Genomic DNA, 20,367 nt, shown 5'->3' with positions numbered 1-20,367 from the left:
AATTTTCAGCTGCATTTCCTTTTGTATAGACAGTCTTTTATTTGTATAGGTTGGTTTGTGACAGGAGGACATCTGTGAAATGTCCTGTGATAAATGATGTTGAGATCGTATCATCCTTTCATAGGATTGCAGTGAACCTTTGATCTTGGGAGTATTTCTGCAGACTACTGGAGAGGATTGGGCAACGTGACTGCAGGCTCAGCCCTACAGCCCTTAGCTACTGAAAATTGCATCCAAGGTTTTGGTAGCTTTACCTGAAGTAGTAATACATACAGTAGAGTATTTACAAAATACATACAGTTGTTGTATTTACAAAATTTACAATTTGGATCTGTGAAATAAGGATTTTTGATCTTAAACAAATACACAATTTTATGTGGCCATGTACATACGTACTAACCTGCCTCTTACCTCTCAAGTTACAATTAACAAACGACAGCCTTTTCAGCCTGTTAGCAAGAGGGGCAGATAGATTTGCAGCAGGTGTTATTTGCTCGGAGATTTAATTTAATGTGTTTGCAATTCTTTTTCTTAAAGCAGAATAGATTGTAACTTTGTAATACAGAACCAGATGTTCAAGGAAGAGAAGGACATGGCACAAGTTCTCCTTTATTCGTAACATCCCTGTAACCAGTCAATGAGTGAAAATCATGAAGTTCACAACCCAAATCTCCCTGGTCCCTCAATCCTGTGGCATCATCTCAGTGTAACCAACAGCTTCCATATGGACAAGCAGCTCCTTGCTCTCAAGCTACAGCAGGGCACCTGAAAAGCACAGGATGAAACAAAGCTGTGTCTGAGTGACTTCTATCTGGTAAGTTCCTAACCCTAAAAGAAGTAATAATTTGCCTTAAAGCCTGTGAGCTCTCATACTGGTTGGGATTGTTTTGTTTTTCTCACAAAATATACCATAATAGAAATTTTCTTTCTGTCTCACAGTGGAGTTAAAATTCCCTTAAGGACATAATTTTCAGTATGATTCTCATGCTTAAAAGACATTGAGGTAACTGCCAGTACTTACTATAGCTTACTTTCATGACAAAGACACAAAGGCAATTAATTTTCTTTTTCTTTCTAAATGGCTTTTATGTTTCAAGTCAGGCTGCCAAGAAACAAACCTCATTTGTTTGAAGGCTGTCACTTGTATAAAGAGCAAAATTATTTTGTCACCCTTGTTTTGCAGGATTATCTATCTCACCTGTTGCAATGGAAACCGAACAAAAAGCAATGATAGGGGAAGACTGGTGGGGCTTTTACTGTGGATTGTTAATAATATTCAAGCATAATGTCAAAAGTCCATTGCAGAGCAATTCAGCCCCATCACTAAAAATGCACTTTAATGCTGCTGATAATCTTTTACTACCTATGAGTGACAGGTAGAGGGTAGATAGCTGAAGCCAGGTGTGCCTTAGTGAAATGAGTTATTCTTGGTCCATTCCTTGCAACCCAGACACCTGAGTCTGCAGCTCAGCCTCAGTGTGCAGCTGGAGAGGCTCTGGTGTTGCCTCTGTGTCTCTTGGACCAAAAATAGCAAAACTTTCACAGTGAACATTGCTGATTTCCAGCGGGCTCCAATCTTAATGTCCTTCACAGATTTTTCTTCTTCTTTTTTTTTTTTTTTTTTTTTGTAATATAAATTGGAACTATAGTGACTTATTTCATGTTTGGCAATGAGTTGATTGTATTTATGAATAAACACTGCCTTAATTTTTTGTAGTATATAAACTCTTAGCAAAATCCATCTTCTCTGAGAAAATGAGATATCTCTTAGTCTAATAGGCTCTGGATAAAATAAGAGATCTTACAGTAAGTGCATCAGTTTCCTGACCATTTTTTTTTTGTTTATTTATTTTTAGAACTTAAGGATGTGGAGAAGCCAGTAGCACAAAAAACAGGAGACGTGGTTGCATTGGTGCAAGTTGCTCCCTGGTTTGCTGGACACACTACCTTCTGCATCCTCCACTGGCACTAAAGGCAAGTGCTTTATGAATAGGAAAGAATTTTTTTTCGAAGATAAAACTCACAGCAATCTCAGAGGCAATGGGAACCTTTATTTTGATTACTTTCAATGTATTGACATTGTCCTTTTATGCAAACTTAACTGTAAAACACTCTTGAGATACTGCATAGAAAATACACATAGGAAAAACACATATATACACTTTCATAAAAATAGAATACATCTTTGCAAAATTACTTGTGTACAGTGTATTGACATTACTGAACCAAAATTACATCGTCTTTGGAGAAAAACATTCCATTTGTAAAAACCCCAAAACATTTTAACTGAGTTGGGAGTACTGAAATGAATATGGTTTTGAGCTAAATAAATGGCTATACCAGAATGTCAGAGTAAAAAAAAAAATAAAAAAAATTATAAAATACCTGCTGTATAAAGTAGAAGTAGCCATGTTGTTTTTTCTTCCAAAAAAGTAGTGACATGTCTAAACTTGCATGGAAATCAAAAAATGTAGCCGTTCTGAATTCTGCTGTAGATTCTTCAGCTGAAAACAAACGTTAATGTCACTTGTTTCAGCATTTGCAACCATTAGGTACAGTGGTATTTGGTTTTTTTGAGCACACGACATAGTACATTACAGCCCTAATTCTATCAGATATTTGACAAGAAAAAATCTAATAGGTATAAAATTGTGAAACACTTAGCAAGCTTTAAAATATGCAGACCACTTGAATTTTTTTTTTTCTTTTGGTTAGGCTTTTCTTTAGCTGCTTTCAACAGAGGCTGCTCCTTGCTTACTGCTTTGACCACATACTTTAGCTCATACTTTGGTTTTTCTGCTGGTTTTCCGAACAAACTGTTGAAAATGACTACTCCAGTGTAATAAATAAAGCAAGTGGTAACAGGTCCTCAAAGCCATGGATTTCCCTCTTGAATTGGAATAATGGGACAGGAGGGCAGCCTCGGGGAAGAAGGGGAAAACAAAAGAGCATAGCACCACTTTCAAGTTACATGGTTCACAACTGTTTGGCAGGCAGTAGAGTCAGTCTGGAAGTGGTAATGCCCACCGGCATTTACAAATGTGGTTAAAATACTGTGATTACTGTCAGGTAGTTGGAATGTTTAATAGGGATAGGCTGACACAGCTATATAAACAATGAAAGTTGTCCGATACTCGATATTTCCATCGACGCTGTAGGATAAGGCTCTGACTCCCATGCGGTAAGTCTTTGGCTCTCGCAGTGGTCGGGTAGTGAACACGACTCCTTTCAAGTTCTCATCTCTCAGGGCAAATGGGATTGCTGGCTCCTCATCTGCCATTAAGAAGGTTGTCCTTGGGTGCATGACTTGATCATGAGTATAAGCAACCAGGCGGATTAAATCCTGACCAGCAGCTATGCCGAAGGGGAGGGAAAGGAGTTTGTACTCCAAAGCGTAGGTACTCAGATCACACTCCAAGTCATTGGCTGGGCAGTTTTTGAGGCAGAACCTAAGAACAAGCAGAGCACCTTAGCCCAGGGTGAAGGCACAGTATCATAAATAGTGCAGTAGGTCTTGAAGAGAATTTCTTCCCCTGTTTACCCTGTCACAGTATGCAGATTAAAACTTCACTAGAATATGCTCATGCATGATTTTTATCCCTTGTTCCTTTGAAGTTGGAGCCCAGTTTAATGCCCCATTCTCCCTCAAAAGGTTCATCTCAGAAAGCGCCCAGAGGCAATATAAAGATATCAGATACAATAGCTGTTGCAGCCAATGGTTTACGTTTTAGTGACCTTGCTCTTAAATATTATGGTTGGAAAAGCTGGTTTAAAATGTCCAGGCAGCTCCATTTGAGAGATCATAAAGAACTGGAATGAAGGGCAAAGTGAATCTCATTTTATTAATCAGAAATCAGAACAGGAGATATTTCCTAGCTCTGCTTGTCAGTGCTAACAGATGTTAGCAGGTAGCATGACCCATTTCAACTTAAATGTCAGTCGAGTTTGACTGCAAAAGATGGTTTCTGATTAGGAAAGAAGCTTTTTTCCTTGAGTATATTGAAAGATTAAAATAATGTCTTTTCCAGAACAGGGGAATAAATAGAGCAACTTAAAAATAACAAAAGTTGCCGTGAACTGTAGCGTTATTTTCATGACTAAAAGAAAGTACTAAATGTTTTGAAACTGATGGCAACTTAGTCCATTAGGGAAGTCGGAAACCTTAGATGCAAAGGCAGCCCTGTAAGTGACAAATGAATGACACTGAATCAGCAGAAAGAATTGCAGCATGCTGCCTGCCAGGGTTCATATAGTAAAGGACCATTCTGGTGCTATTTCCTTTTGAAGTAATTGTAAAATACTGCTTCTGCTGCAGGGGAAGCATGGATGGAACACTGCTGCTTGAGAAACTGATGATCGTTTTGGCTATCAGTGCTTTACCTTTTGCTAGTACGAGCTTTACTGGTGTCAGTCAAACTTAAAAAGTTTCTTCTTTAGCAAATACAGGTTGAGGATCTGAGCTTGGGGTGGGCGACAAGAGGCTGAAAATAAAACGTACCCAGAAAGAGGCTCTCGCTGATAGTTTGGTGGACAAGGTGTGTCTATGCACTGGTAGCTTCCTCTCATGTTGAAACACATCTGATTTGATCCACAGTTAATGCTCTGTTCGAGGCACTCATCAATATCTGAACATAAAAAAAAACACATGCAAATGATGAGTTGCTGGAAGAAGAATTTAAGTATTAAAAACAAGCTGGGTAAAGGCTGAGCAGACTCCAGGGCATACCTCTACACACAGTGAGATCTTTCTGAATCCTATCTTGCTGTCTGAGATACTGGAGCTGCTGGTTCCAATAATGTGCATTTATTCTTGTCAGCACTTTATTACTGTGCAGGATGGCGTACTGTCCAGAAGTTCCCTACAGCCATGATCCAACATAAGCCATAGTTGTCTTATCAAAAGATGCCAATTTTTTTTAAAAAAAATAGTATTTTTTTTGTGGATCAGAACATCTGACTACCTTTTTTTGACAGAGGCAGGTTAAGGATTATATTGGGTTTGATGCCAGAGCTGGTTTTCTACTTGCCTGGAGTTAAATGTGTAATGTCAGGTCACATGAGGAAACTTCAGAGAAGAAGTTGCAATTGTCTCATTTGCTGATGTTTTATGAAACATTAAAATGGGAAATACAAAAACTTCTGAAACTTGAAATTTTGAATGCCGAATCGTGTATAGCAAATTCAAAGAGGTGGCTTGCACATGTACTGAATATTATTTGTATCTCGTTTATTTACAAATGTATTTCTGAACACTCAAAGGCATCTCCATACCTTGACAGGTTTTGCCGTTGGGCATAAGGCGATAACCAGACGGACAGGTACACTGATAACTTCCCAGGGTGTTTCTGCATTCGTGCTGACAGGTATCTCTGGTTTCACATTCATCGATGTCTGTGGGAAGAACCATAAGCACCTCTGCATCAGGATTATTTGAACCTGGTACTGAACTTAGGTATTTTTTGTCCTATTTATGTACAAGCGTATAGACAGAGTTGGTGGATGTTTTCTGGATCTTGTTTTCTGATGGGGTTGAATGTCTAAGAATAGCAAGTCCTTTCACACCTTACCTGGGCCATTCCTTGAAACTTTTTAATGACTAAAGTCAGCTTTGAAGGGATCCTCACCTCTCCTGGCAGCGGCCACAAAACATATTCTAGCTGAAGAAACCAATCCTGATAGAGACTTCTGGGAAGAAAGGGGGATGTGCTCTCTGTATACATCGACAAGGTGATACAAACACGGTCTTGCACCAAACAGCAAGCTGAGCTGCCTGCTCAGAAGGTTTTAAGCAATATGCTTAGGAAACAGCCAGATTACTTATCTCACCAGAGGAAGCCTTGTCAGCGGGCAAGTTGTTCTTACAGTTACTCCCTTGTCAGGCAAAGCTGTTCCCTTTCCAGACTGGTCTTCCCCATGCCATGGGGATGAAATAAGCTCGGTATCTGGGAAGACTATCAATAAATGCTTTTAACTTTTTTTTTTTTTTTAAATCTCCCTCTCAAATACAGAAGTAACAGACTACTTTATGTAAAATTTTCAGAGCAGGCTAGTGTGACTTGATCTGTGACACAGATCATATATAACTGTAATTTCTTTTGAAACACCTGCCTAATTCAGGACGGAAATAGAGACCCTACTCAAGTTAGGCTTGTGCAAGAGTTAAGACTTGCATGGTTAAAACAGTGGAAGGAAGGTCTTTGCTTCCCCTCTCTGTCTGATTTACATGGGCTGCACTAGGTAAAAATGTAAATGCAGAAGAGAAACAGACATGACTAGAAATTTATGGTATGTTGTTACCAAATTCTGATAATTGTCTATTGAAAGAACTTTCTTTTAAAAAAGCATCATTTGGGTGTATTTTCCATATTATATAATAATTTTTGAATTTCAGTCTTTGTTCCAATGAAACAGAAGTGCAAGAATATTAACTAATTCTAACTGGAAGCTGGGGTAAAGACGATAGATTTTAGCTTAACCCTTTCATCAGTGGCAGCTAAATTCCTAGGCCTTTCAACTAAACTGCTGTACCTATAAGCTGCATTATAAAGACATTTCAGTAGCTGTATACATGTAAACGCAAGGTTTGATGTCTGCCTATCTAAACTTCTTATTAATAGAAGTATATTCATATTTGTCAACATTAATATATTATATACTGCTATAGAATTCCAGCAGTAATTCTAGCTGCTAGAATCTAGCTGTAGGTCACTGTTCATCCTGGAAGGATATTGTGCCTCCTATGAAGTGTCACTGCATGTGACACTAACGCACCACAAACTGCTACGTTACATGCAGTGGGACAAGCGCTAGTAAGGCCTGGACTGTGGTGCCCTTAGTCTTGAACCCAGCAGTATTATCACAAAATAACTTTTTTTTTTGTTTGTTTAAGATACTCAAAATGTGAGTAAAGTTGGCAAAATCTGGCTTAAGAGAAGCATCCTTCAAAAGATGAACTCGTGTTTTACATCCTCCTCTGTCCTGTGTGTGAAGCATCAGGTCTCGTGACCCCTCCTGAAGCAGGCGGCGAGCCCTGGCTCCCAGCACAGGGGTGGCCCCTTTCCAGCCCAGGTCTGTTGGGCTTCCCAGGGCAGGGAGCGGAGCTTGCTCGGGGGGGGGGGTGCTGGGCCCCAGCGTCCCTTCTCTGGCTCCGGACCAGCAGTTACAGAGGGTCTGAGGGTCTAGATCCATAGACACTAGCTACTGCCACATGGGACAAACCTAACTTTTTTTTTTTTTTTTAGCAATAATTTCTAGGGGGGTTTCTTTGTTTGTTTAACTTCTTCACATTTAGTACAAATCAGTCCATGAACAGGACAGGCTGCTCTTCATTCTGACTTTCACAAGGAGCCGAGTTAAATTTTTAGTATTTGTGAAAATAGCAGCATTTCACTGGAAAACCTCACAGAGTAAGGAGGAGGTGAGCTAAATGCTTGATAGTTAGAGATGCCACATCCCTTTGTTTCCTGTTGATCTTACAGTGTATCCTGAGGCTTTGCACCTCTTAAAAAAAAGAAAAAGGGAGGGGAGGGGCATCTGATCTTGCCAGTTACCATAACTACCCTGCTCTCCTCATCACAGCAAAAGAAATGGCAGTGCACAAACCCATAATTGCTTACTTATAATCAATCTCTCCATGCTCAGTGAATGATATTACAACCTGCTATATATCATAACTACAGATAATTTAAAAGCTTCTGCTTATATTGCCTGTATGGCAGTGACTACCATCCTGTAGCAGTGCTGGCTTTGGCTCTGGTGTGCTCAAATCTAAAATCTTCATTCAAAACTTTTTTGAACCCGACTATTAGTACCATCAGTGGGAGTCTGACACAAGCAACATCCCCAGGACTAGACTGGGTCTACTGGTGTTTTCTGAAGTGTGAGAAAATTCATAAAAGGTAAGCTACCATCATCAGAAAAAAAACAGAGAGAAATAATTTTCAAACATTAAAACAAGTGGTTAGAAGGAGGTGGTTTGAAAACACTTTCGCTACAACGTGCTCAGAAGACAACAACATGCAGAACACTCTAATATTTATCAGGATAATATGAAAAAAAACACAGCACCACAAACCATCAGCCCCTGGTACATATGAAACAGTAACCTGAGAATAAGGACCAAAACAAGAGAATTGCATAGATATGACTGACATTTACCTACACATCTGCCATTTCTTGCCTCATAGCCTTCAGGACAAGTTTCTCTAATGTTCCTTCTAGTCCTGGAGAAAGGTATTCTGCTGTTTCTATACTCTGAGAAGGAGCTGTAGATATTTGAGGAGTGCCTGTAATATTGTTGCGGTTGATAGTTGTCTCTCACAGGGGAGAATTGAGCATAGTTATAGCTATTGTAATAGGCACCATAATTTGGCAATCTCTCCAATCCAGCGCAAGATTTCCCATCACCTAATAAATGTTGTCCAGGTGGACAGATACACTTGAAGCTGCCGGGGGTGTTGGTGCATTGAAATGCACAGGGTTTAGGCACTTGTTCACATTCATTAATGTCTGCTCATGTGACATGATCCAGAGCAACAAACCATGTGGAAAGGAGAAAAAACAAACAAACAACAACACATAACTATGTGTCTATATATACATATATACTTATCTCAGTCTGCGGAACAAACTGAAGACATAGAAGTGAGATCTTGAAGGCAGTAAAATACGGAGAACACAATGCTGAGCAGGCAGGTTATCCTGTCCTGTACAGTAATACACCTTGATTCTTCCTGTAAAGCTACGTGTGACATAAAACTGTGCTCATGCAGGACCAGAACTCTGCTGCAGGTTTTGCCTCAGGTGTTACTGAAGGTAAGACGCGCCTGGAAAATGTGGATCTAAGTCTGTTCCCCTGTTTTTACAGAGGCAGGGCTTTGTGATAGCCTGAAAGCTGCCAGCTGCGATGTCTACTGTTTACCAGAAAAGCTGCACTCTTAGAAGTTAGTGGTCCTTTGGACCCACACTGTTCATCATTCCATCCTAAGCTCTTCACTACTACTTTAGCAATTATTTTTTTTCTTAAATGCTCTACAGATGAGTGGGAGAAGCTGTCAGGCCCTTCTTTAAAGGAGGATACTTAACACAGAGCATTCTTGACAAGCACAGCGTTAGAAATTCATTCAAACTGGCACAGAGGGCTGCTCAAAAAGCTCCAGTACGGTTATTGCATTATGCATCAGAGGAAAAATCAGGTCTCAACGATGTGTCACAAGGCTGCAGGGGAAGGAGGTCAGGTATGTTCTAACCTTTGATGTTGTTATTGGTCATTCCAGCTGTGAAAGGTTCGAGACTTAATGGTAAATATTAATTCACTTAGGTGCAATTAAAAAATAGAATTACTTCTGTTTTCCTAAGGAATGCTTTTTTTAAAAAAAAGTTCAGTTTCCCTTTGAATTGTAATCCAAAGTAATTTGACCAACCCTAGCACTAAATGTCCATCCTTAAATCAAAACAGAGTGGTGAGCACACAAAGTATGGTAAGGGGTTTAAGGATATAACATGATTGGTGTCACTCACTCAAAGTAAATATGAGTGTTCTTGGATACTGTAGGACCAGGCCTTCTCCCACAGTCTCTCTGGCAACACCAGAGAGAAATTTTCTAAAATTTTCATCAAGTTGCTTCAGGCCTAGCTGAAAATTTGACACACATGGTATTCCTTTGAAAATTTACAGTCATTCTTTACTAGAAAAAGACAAAAATCTGCTAATAAAAAGGAATGTGCAACTCTGCAATGACCAAAAATAAATAAATGGATACAAAGATACATAAACCATATCTATAATTTACATATATTATAAACCTTTTTATGCTAGAATTTCTGAACATAGTACTTTGAGCATAGTTTGTAACCCTCCAAGACACAAATGTTTGATAATGCTATTTAAAAATTAACACTGTTCAAAAACATAATAGAATACTAGACTGCATTTTTATTAAGTTTAACATTTTCTATATTTTGAAGTTTTAAAGTAATTTGGGAGTATTAATAATCAATGTTTTAAGAGTTGGAAATCCAGGAGTAATTATGGCAAAGTATTACAGTATTTTCCAATTGTTATTTCACAAACATGTAACTGAAACTTTATATATTGATTGAAATGTCATTAGTGTTGTCAAGTGGCACAAGCAAGGGAACTTTGTAATATGGCAACAACTAATATGAATTTTGAGTTTATTGATTTCAGGGTGTACTTAAGATGAAAATTTTGTTACTCATATACATGTAAAAGAATACCAAAACTCATAATTTCCTTAGCACTCAAGTTAACTGCCAAGTTTTACATTCTTTACCTGCATCAAAATATTGCTTTTATATCACAGCCACCCCTGTGAGAAGTGTCACTGACTGACTGGTATGCCTAAGTCTCCACTGGACAGTATCCCTTTGATTATGCACCATAAATGTAACAAATTCATGAGAACAGGTGAAAATGAGTTTGAAACTTTGATTTTAAATTTCACGTTATAAAGCATTTTTGCATGTAACACCTTTTGATAGTGGCCTTCCATCTATCATATGGCATGTTGAGATCCACCCCAGTTCACAGAAATATTGTAATTCAGTTCGAGTGCACATATATCTATGGGTCTTGTGATGGCAAATGAGCATCTCAGCCCCATCCAACAGACATGGAATTATGGCACAAAGGATTTTACCCGGGGCAGAAGGTAGCACAGGTAAGAACAAAGATCAATTCTTCTGTTTCAGTCTGGGGTCCTGCTTACTTTTCAACTTTCCCCTGTGCTCGCTGGAAACACTAACAATTACTAACACATAAACTAGTATCTTTGATGAATCTATGTTTTAAATTTTTAAGTGGATAAAAAAAATATCAAAGGTGCGTAAAGGTCATACTTTAATTTAAGAGGGAGTTTTCAGTGGTCCTTGGTCAGAAGACAGCTTTAGGGCAGCTGCCAGTGTTTTGTGAAAATCTGTAGTCCTAAACTTTATCTAGCTTATTACTGACAGAAATTTAAATGGTTTCAATATACGTTAAGGAGTCTGGGATTGATTTTATTTCAGTAGAGAGCTGCTGGTGGAAGTAATGTCTTGGTGTACAGCCAGATGTTTCTAACTGGCATTTAATCTCTTGTGAACAAAAAAACCAACAAACCAAAACATTCCTGGCTTTTGGTAGTACAGAATCTTAGGTTGTTTAAAAAGAAAAAAAATCCTATTTTCCACAGCAGCTATTTATCACTTAGGAAAGCTAATCTTGAAGAGGTAATCATGGAGGAATGCTTCTCTGATATGATAGATGAGAGCAACTGAAACCAACTTTGTGTCATATACTAACATTCATAAATCATTATTATCAGGGTGGATCAACTATTATATTTTAAATACAGAAAGGGTGAAATACATAAATAGAGAAAGGGTGAATCTAAGTGATCCTAGTGCCATTCTAAGGTCTATTAAATGCCAAGGGAAGTGTTTTATGCACTTACACTGACACCATACATTAAACTCTCTTGCTATCCCTGTTAGAGCTACAAGAGCATCCTTCAAATGCTGCCCCTGTGTGCGTGGGGGAAAGTTCTGCACATTTTTATGCCAAAAGGTTCTGTGCAGATAGCACAGGGCAGTAACTATGTGGTCAGCATTCCACTGACTGACAGGAATCCTCCTTCCCTGCTGTGATCCACCCAAACCAGAAAGGGGAGTGCTGAGCGATAAAGGCGTATCAGCTTCCTCCGCCCTACCCGTTCGGAGCACCCTTCGCAATTCTAGCAGGCAGGGAAGTGTGCCCATGGCTGTCACTTGCAGGGGTGAGTCTGGGTCTGGGTGTATCATGCCTCTTGCAACACACTTCCTCTGGGTGTTCTCCTTTAGCGGAACCCACATCACTCCCTGCTTGACTGCCTTCAGCTGTGCATCAGTGCAGTGCAGGGTCTAGCCAGCCACATTTCACTGCCCTAGCAGCTAACAAACCTGACCTGATTTTTATAAATGAAGCCTCATGCAGCAGCAGCTTGCCATGCACCAGCACCCCGAGATGCTCGTACATTTTGTTTTCAGAGTATGGTCGTGTAACAATCTCCCTTTGGAATCATTTTGTTTTGACTATTTGAGTGGGACACTTAGTTTTAGATGGGCAGTTTTGAACTTCAGAGCAAATTCGTCTGTATAGCCTGGTCTTCAGATGGGATTGCATTGTTGGATGTTTCTGGACAGCTTACCCACACAAGGTCTTCCAACTCCCTGGGACCGGTATCCTCTTGGACATACACAACGGTAACTTCCTCGTGTGTTTTCACAAATCTGGTTATAGCGACACTGGTGGGTTCCATCCCGACATTCATCAACATCTGCAAGCAAGACGGCAAGGGGAAATAGTCAGTTTTTTCTTGAAACTTCTAAATGTAGAAGGAATGCAGTTAAGCAGTGAGTGAATCTGGCCACATAGATAGGTTTGGCCTCTGAACGTACACTTTTCCCACCTGGTGCCATCATCAGGCATTACTCTATAACAGTTTGTGTTACGAATCACAATCTGCGTTTCACAATCTAAAAGCAGATTTTGAGCAGATACACAGATGCATTTTTCAACCATATTATATTTACACACTCTTTTCCTGTTAATTTTCAAAACTTTTCAATGAGGTTTCCAATGTGATCAGCTACTCTTCAAAGAGATATAATCCATTTTCCTGTCACATCCCACTAGAAAAAAAGATTTGGTAGTATATGTAACATCGGTTCTGTTGAAAAGCATCCCTGATAAGCAGCAAGGACCTGTGATCATGATTCAGAGATCCTGAGATAAATTCATAAGCAAGCATTCACATGAGGCAAAACATTTTGGTCAATGAACAGTTTGTAGAATTCAAGGTGACAATGCAGAAAAGATGCTGAGGAAAACCTTACTGCTATTTTTCCGTTTCTCCGAAGAAAGAAAAGTGGCAAGGGTACATCTATTATTTTAATACCAATTACAAAAAAAGTTAAATACATATGTTCTCATAAATGAACAGAAGTTGGTGCCTTAACATGCAGATCTTAGTAACTGGAGATGGACTATCTCCAAGATTATTATTTTTTGAAAAAAATTCATTGTTGTCCCTTCCTTTACCGTCATTGTACAGTGCATTAACACTTCTACTCACCAATACAAGTTCCATTTTCTGCTTTGGTCATTCCATTGGGACACAGATCAATGCACTTATAGCCACCACGTGTGTTTTTGCAAAGTTGATCAGGCCTGCACACATTCTGCCTGCACTCATTTACATCTTATTTGGAGAAAAAAAGAAAAAAAAAGGCAAAAATGGAAATGAACTCATTTCCTTATGTGCAATTCCTAAAGCACAGAATAATCCAGCTGTAATTTTACTGTGTACGTGCATCCGAATGCATTTCATGCATCTTTATCAGTCAGGCCAATTCCCACTTCCTCTGGCTTAAAAGCTGAATTTGTTTGTACTGCTTTACAAACAAATTCAGAAATACATCCTAAGTAGATCATCCACAGTAGTTTTTTCATTCATAAAGACTCCTGATTACAAATATAGCAACACCTACATGTCGAACTATGTCCGTGGGAAAGAGGTAATAAATACTCAAAAATTTATTCATACCCATGCATTTTCTGCCCTTCAGCTGATATCCTGGATCACAACCACAGTGGAAACTTCCTATAGTATTGAAGCAATGCTGATGACAGGAGTTGGACTCTTGACACTCGTTAACATCTGTTGAACAATACAAAACCTTGATACCATAGCTCTGAACTGTTGTCGTCATTTACCTGAACTGTGCAGTGTTTCGGTTGAGTCAACCAATGTTCTGGACTCTGCTTGGAGCTCTAGTTACTACACTATGGAGGTATGTTCAGCAGTGTTTACTTCGATCACTTCTTGGTAAAGTAATATGCACGTGTGACACAATAGCAAGAATGTTAGGTCCTGACAGGACTTTACACTTTTTTCTAAAGATGCAAAAAGCAAATGTTTCAAAAAACAAAACAAAAAACAAAACAAAAAACCCAACCCCAAAACCCAGAACAAACCCCAACAAAAACACAAAAGAAAAAACCAAAAAACAACCCCCCACAGTGTTAATAATGAATATTTATAGACACTGTATTTGGAGATGCAACTTTTTAAAAGTTAGTTCAGTTGTGTGAAAGACAACATTTTCAGTTTATGAAAGCTAACACCAAAACCCAGAGATGTCTGCATACCTTGGCAGCTAAATCCATCAGCTGTCCTCCTAAAGCCATTCCCACATCTAACCACGCAGCGGTAGGAGCCGATGATGTTTTCGCAGTCCTGGCCAGCATGGCAGCTGTGTCCCCCTAACACACACTCATCAATATCTGTAATTAAAAACAAGCTGTAAACCTCACGGTGTCAAAATGGAACACAGATTAAGCAGTGTCTCGAGCATGATCAGCTATGAAATACTTGATTGCAAATATATTCAGTTATTAAATACTTGGAATACCACCAATAAATTATATTCTTATAATGAGAAAATGGCCCAGCCCCAACAGAACGTTTCCTTAGTGATTTTATTGCCATGGGGCTTTTTGTATCCAACCTGTCCACAGCAACACTTCTCTTACCCTGGCATGCTCTACCATCCGCAGAGATAGTGAGGCCCTTTGGGCAGGAGCAATAGTAAGATCCCATCGTGTTATGACAGGTATGGGAACAAGGATGTCGCATAGCACATTCGTCTTCATCTGGAAGAAGGAAACATTTGAAAAACCAGTGAGACTTTACAGCAAGCTATACCAAACACACCCTTCGTAAGAGATACACCTGGTAAAGCCCACAGGGCAACACCAGATGTAGCAATGGAGCAGCTTCACAGAAACCATTCAGTGGTGTGTTCTCCACTATTTTTACGGTTTCCAAACCTCCGCTAACACTGTTTGCTGGAACCTTGTGTTAGCTTTGCAGGACTGGGTCAGCTACCCTTGTAACGGATGTTTGATACAATCATTTCCAGAGAATCTCTACAACAGGACAGATGGGTTTCAGTGTTAAACTGAAGATTTCCTAGATACGTGTGCAAAGGTTACTACATGTTCCATGTTTAAAGTTTTAGAACTCATACTGTTTTACAGACAATACTGCAAGTGGAGAATTGTTTTAGTGACCTTATTTTCAGTTTTCCTAGTTTTAAACCTTTTAGAGGGTATAGTGTTTGCTTCTTGTGTAATTTCCTTAACTTACAAACTTTCAAGGGGCAATGAAATAAGCCCACAAAAGTATATCCGATGATTGTTCCCTAAACCAAATATGACTCGGTCACCTAGAAGAGACCGCTACAATGCTTGTAACCTTCTCTTTACCTCCATCCCCCAAGCAGGAGCTTGTGGGCTGTTTTCTAGGTTGCCAACACTTGTCCTTCCTTCTGTGCAGATCATAAAAGCGCTTCATTGCTTTGCAGGCTCAGCAGATACTGTGGCTCTGGTCTGACTAGTAGCTGAGTACTGATGAAAAGCTGTCTGGGCACTACTTCTATTCTAGGTGAGTACAGAAGTCTTCATCTGCCTTTGGACCCACAGCCTTTTTCCAATCGTAACTTACGCTTTTTGAAGTATGTACTGCTAACTTACGCTTTTTGAAGTATGTACTGCATGCTTTGAAACTCTAAAGGTGATGTAAATTCCGGTGGCGAGCACTGCAGCCAGCTGGGGGGCCCCCAGCACAGGACAGACATGGACCTCTGTGTGGCAGGGAGGCCACAAAGGTGGTCAAGAGGGCTGGAACCCCTCTGCTATGGAGGAAGGCTGAGAGAGTTGGGTTGTTCAGCCGGGAGAAGAGAAGGCTCTGGGGAGACCTTATTGTGGCCTTTCAATATATAAAGAGGGCGTATAAGAAAGATGGAGAGACTTTTTACCAGGGCCTATAGGAGCTCTGGTAAAGGGCCAGGACAAGGGGTAATGGTTATAAATTTAAAAAGGCTAGATTTCGGTTGGAAATAAAGAATAAATTTGTTACAATGAGGGTAGCCAGGCAACAGGTTTCCCAGAGTGGATGACCCGTACCTGGAAGTGTTCCAAGGCCAGGTTGGATAAGGCTTTGAGCAACATCGTCTAGAGGAAAGTGTCCAAGGTAGAAGGGGTTGGAACTAGAGGATCTTCAAGGTCCCTTCCAATCTAAAGCAATCAATGAGTCTAGGATTACACACTACCCTTGTCACATCATTACCTGAACAGTAAGGCCCAGTGGAGTCCAAACCAAACCCAGCAGGGCACTGGTTGCTACGATCTCCTGCATGGTAAAGAAAGCACATGTTACTTGTGGATAAAAATATGGCCATTTTATTACTTTCAAAAAACTTTAACATTAAGAATTCCAGCCCAGCTATTTATAAAAGATTTATTATACTTGGCCACTAAAATAGGAACTTTTAAAATCCAGACTTTAGTGGTTTTTCTACTTGGGCATTAAAAGTCAGTAGTACATAGTTTTTGCTGGTTTGAAAAACATTAAACTCTGAGGGGTTTCCCTCAGGGTAAATGCAAGTTGCATCCCAGCCCAATACATCCTGCAGAGTTCCTCCATAAATTTTTCGTTATTAGAAGTATAAAGACCATTTGGTTTCACTTCGTGTAAAAGGAGGGAAATAAATACAAACCAAACCAATCACCACGTCGCAGACTGTGGGAAGTCACTGTAGAACACCACAAGTGCACACTACAAACTGTAATGTAGAACTCTGGCAGAGACTGCTCAAAGACCACACAGTTTTTGCTGCTTGAAAACTGATTTAATAAATAGGAAATTTTTAAAAAAGCAGTCTATTAATTGTTGGAGGAACTAAATGCAAATTCAGTAAAGACCTGGCCGGATTTATGCATAGGCATAACTTGATCTGGAGACTTCCTTTTGACAGACTCCTTTTTGAAATGCTATCAACAACAACAAAAAAAATCTTACTTGGTTTTCAAATTGCATAATGAGTTTGTAGTCTGGCAAGTGGAAAAATCATTATTTTACTTCACTTAGAATGTCATAATTGAAAAGAAAGACTAAGGCAGGCAATCTCACTGTTTCATTTACTTTCGAACCTGAGTTATTTCCGTACTATGTAAAATAAGCCCAAATAGTATTTAAAAAGATAACAGGACATTCTACTAACCAGTTATGACTTCTGAAAGGAAAACCCATTTACACAAACACATGCCCTATTCCTTTAAGATCACCTGGGTTATTAAAAGCCAGCAGTTAGTAATGCTGACACAGTGCAACAGACGATAGAGCTACTAGCTTGCCACTTCTGTGGTAGGACTCACCGGCTTTACAGACTGTACGTAAGCCTGTGTCTACAGAGCACGGCGTAACTGTGCACCATTCATATCTGGCCTTAAAAAAATGCATCCATAAAACACCAATAAAGTTTTCAAGATGCAGCTTTGCATCATATTTTCCATATATGCCAAATAATTCCAGAGAAGTTCAAACTGAGGAATGACTTAGGACATTTTACCCATTTTAGTGCTAAATTACAAATGTTCTTCCACTTCATTACTACCTTACTTACATTTATGTGGGTTTTGCTGCTAGAAGAAAATACAGAATCCTTTTTCTCAATAGCTATGCAAAACCAAACTCAAACATAAAAACCCACCGACAGCTGACCCCATGAAAAAGCAACAGTAATTTCATTTTAGAGAATGAACGGTAGGTGAAAGGAAATGGAGAAGTATTCTAGGTTGACTATCTGAAGCTACTGACGACGCTGTTGGAAGTGTTAGCAAATGCAGATGTACATCATCGATGACAACTACAGCTATAGTCAGTGCAAACAGCTTTTACATCAGTTTATGGCTATATTAACAAGACACATAGGTTCCAGGATCTACGATAAAGTTACCCAGGTTTCACAGAATTTCCTCTTTCAAGGCCGTAACCAGATTTTAAGAATACAGGCCATGAATTCTAGAAAGATAGGATATCATTTTTGAATTGTTTCATTTTGATGAAAGATTAGAACAATACCTTTTGCAATGGAAGCATGGATTTTAAAAGCCACAGTTTCTTCCAGTGGGTTGTACTCTGTTGTAATAGAGGAAGCATGGAGCGTTTCCACCAAGAAAGGCATCTTTCCCTTGGTGTAGTCATAGGTGATGGTGTGGTTCCATGTATAGGGAACACTAACTCCATCTACAGTGAAGAGACGGGTAGAATGGGCATACAGTTGCCCAGGGCCGGTTTGAATATAGTCTTCTGTGTAATCCTGAAACAGCAAGATTCAGGCATCAGCTGCTGGGTACGGCCAACACCACTGTGGTCTTCGTATTTTAAAGTGGTACGAGATGTATTCTGAGAAAGAGTCTTTTTTTAACATCAGAACAAACTGTGTTTTCCACAACACACGCCTTTTCTAGTCTTACTTTAGCGGCCAAATCTTAACAGCATCTGGTGTATTTCTTTAAATAACAACATGTGGATGCTGATGATGGGGGCCACGGCAGAGCATTTCCCAAAAAACCTGGAAATTATCTCACCGTTCAATAATCATCTTTTGAACTAAGTATTTTTTTTTTTTTATTATTCTAAGTCAGATGCTGACAACATGTATGTGCTAAATAAACAGTCAGTAGAGAAAAATCTTGCCACTGAAAACAGGTATATATATCAGACATGCTATATATTGCAGCGTATTGAAGTATCAAGAACTTCATGTATATTTCTTGTACTGTGGGATTAATATATTAAAGCATTTTCACTGGTTACCTACCAACTAATTACCACCTTTACAGAACGTTCTTTTACAGTAAAACCAATTATCAAGCACCTGTTTTTAAACCAAAACTTTCATACCACATATTATATTAAGCAAAACGTTTTTTGTGTCTTAAACTAAATCAAAAAGATAAAAAAACAGTTCCTTTGAACTCCATCCTTCTATCAGGAGTACAAGGTCTGTGAGAGAAGCTATCTTACTAGGAGCAGTAGAGTATCTCCTAGAAACAACAAGCAGAGAAATTCAGTAGCAAGTTTACAACCTTTTGCCATATGATCCCACAAACTGCCCCCTCTAACCGCTCCTGAACAAGTTCATAGAGAAAAGTGTCATTCTTTGAAAAATCAAATTCTGTAAAATATTTCCGATTAATTGTATAACGGGACTATTTGCCATAATAGATATCTCCACAAGACAAAGTTGTGATGCTAGAGGAGAGAAAGGAGCACATCACTGACGGCATCATGACAGTGTGCACAGTAAGAACACATAGAATGCCCTGTGATATAATCTGATTTAGAGTCTGTTAATCCCCTGTCTTTGCCATTTTACCAGCCACAGGAATGTGTCTCTGCCAGACCACATACAGTTGTAGCTGCAAACAAATCATCAGCAATATTCAGAAATTTTTGCAAGATGCCATGGTGTAAAAGGGCTGGTGGCATCCTCAGGGAAGCCAAGAAATCAGACAGGTTTAAGATGCACCTTTATAGCTCTACTGAAAGCAACACCTCACCTGCCTGCCTCTGATAACTAGCCCCAAAGACACCTCTCAGTACTACCTTCTAACATCTAAAAATCCTGAGTGACCAACACTACCTTTCTGACAACAACTTGTTTTCAAAGGCGATGTTAACACCTGTCAGTTAAACCAGGCACAAAATAAGTTTCACACAGTAGAACAGTGTTCAGGACTTAGCGCCTACTGCTTTAATATAGGTGAGAGAGGACGTATATATCGATGAGAGAAGGGGTAGTATCCCAACGCAGCTTTACCTTCACATTAACATCAGCTACTGACTGGAGCTGAAGCACGTGGCCACTCACAACAACGTCCAGCAGCAAGGCTCCGTCTGAATCCAAGCCCCGGGCAATATGCGTCATTCGCAGAACCTCCCCTGTGAATTGTAAGAGCACATTGGTTTATAAAACATCCTAACCAGAGACTCATGTTAGCCACACGGTATCTGAACTGGCATCCCTTGACCAGTTATTTTATACTCATGTTTTTATAGTGTGTACCATGTCTATAAGAAATTACATGTTTCAAATTACAGCTCTAAAAGCTGTATTTAAGCCTCAGAAAGCCATAGTCATTCAGAAAATACTGATGTAAGCACAAGACTCAAAATTCAGCAATAGTTATGTGCTCTTTTTTAAGAAATGCTGTATCCATCAAGCTTATTGAAAAGAGACGGTATATCACAGGGAACTAACCAGTTGCAAACTCCACTTGCGTTTCCCTCTTGAAGACTGCATCAGTGAGGGTAAACCCATTCATCGCTTCTCCGATTTCTTTTGCAGTTGTCCAATAAACTGGGCTGAGTATAGAAACAAGCTTCCTCATCGCTGGACCTGAAAGAAACGCGACATAACATTTGAGAGCTTTTTACTTAACATCATACGACCCACGTCAGTAGGAGATGACGATGAAGA

At 39.4% G+C, this 20,367-nt stretch overlaps 1 protein-coding gene and 2 long non-coding RNA genes across 3 annotated transcripts in view; 2 read left to right on the top strand and 1 right to left on the bottom strand.

Annotated features, from left to right (window-relative positions):
- The first annotated feature begins 566 nt into the window (after positions 1-566).
- LOC119155485 lies at positions 567-2,397 on the top strand. The gene is made up of 2 exons (XR_005106738.1): positions 567-814; positions 1,857-2,397. It is a non-coding gene; the product is annotated as an uncharacterized LOC119155485 (long non-coding RNA).
- HMCN1 (hemicentin 1) overlaps positions 2,032-20,367 on the bottom strand; it is a 202,423-nt gene continuing 184,087 nt past the window's right edge. The window contains exons 95-107 of the mRNA XM_037404235.1: positions 20,149-20,286; positions 19,708-19,829; positions 17,964-18,201; positions 16,170-16,232; positions 14,573-14,692; positions 14,189-14,323; positions 13,584-13,697; positions 13,113-13,238; positions 12,186-12,314; positions 8,158-8,508; positions 5,272-5,391; positions 4,499-4,625; positions 2,032-3,449 (exon numbers count right to left, since the gene is read on the bottom strand). Of these exons, the coding sequence (XP_037260132.1) occupies positions 3,083-3,449; positions 4,499-4,625; positions 5,272-5,391; positions 8,158-8,508; positions 12,186-12,314; positions 13,113-13,238; positions 13,584-13,697; positions 14,189-14,323; positions 14,573-14,692; positions 16,170-16,232; positions 17,964-18,201; positions 19,708-19,829; positions 20,149-20,286 (2,150 nt within the window). The 3' untranslated portion in view covers positions 2,032-3,082. The remainder of the gene's footprint in view (positions 3,450-4,498; positions 4,626-5,271; positions 5,392-8,157; positions 8,509-12,185; positions 12,315-13,112; positions 13,239-13,583; positions 13,698-14,188; positions 14,324-14,572; positions 14,693-16,169; positions 16,233-17,963; positions 18,202-19,707; positions 19,830-20,148; positions 20,287-20,367) is intronic.
- LOC119155484 lies at positions 13,706-20,302 on the top strand. The gene is made up of 3 exons (XR_005106737.1): positions 13,706-13,830; positions 15,406-15,485; positions 20,236-20,302. It is a non-coding gene; the product is annotated as an uncharacterized LOC119155484 (long non-coding RNA).

This window comes from Falco rusticolus, chromosome 11 (assembly GCF_015220075.1).
Source record: "Falco rusticolus isolate bFalRus1 chromosome 11, bFalRus1.pri, whole genome shotgun sequence".
In the NCBI taxonomy this organism is placed as follows: domain Eukaryota; kingdom Metazoa; phylum Chordata; class Aves; order Falconiformes; family Falconidae; genus Falco; species Falco rusticolus.
The sequence above is the reverse complement of the archived record's forward strand: the minus strand, read 5'-3'. Positions and strand labels throughout refer to the sequence as shown.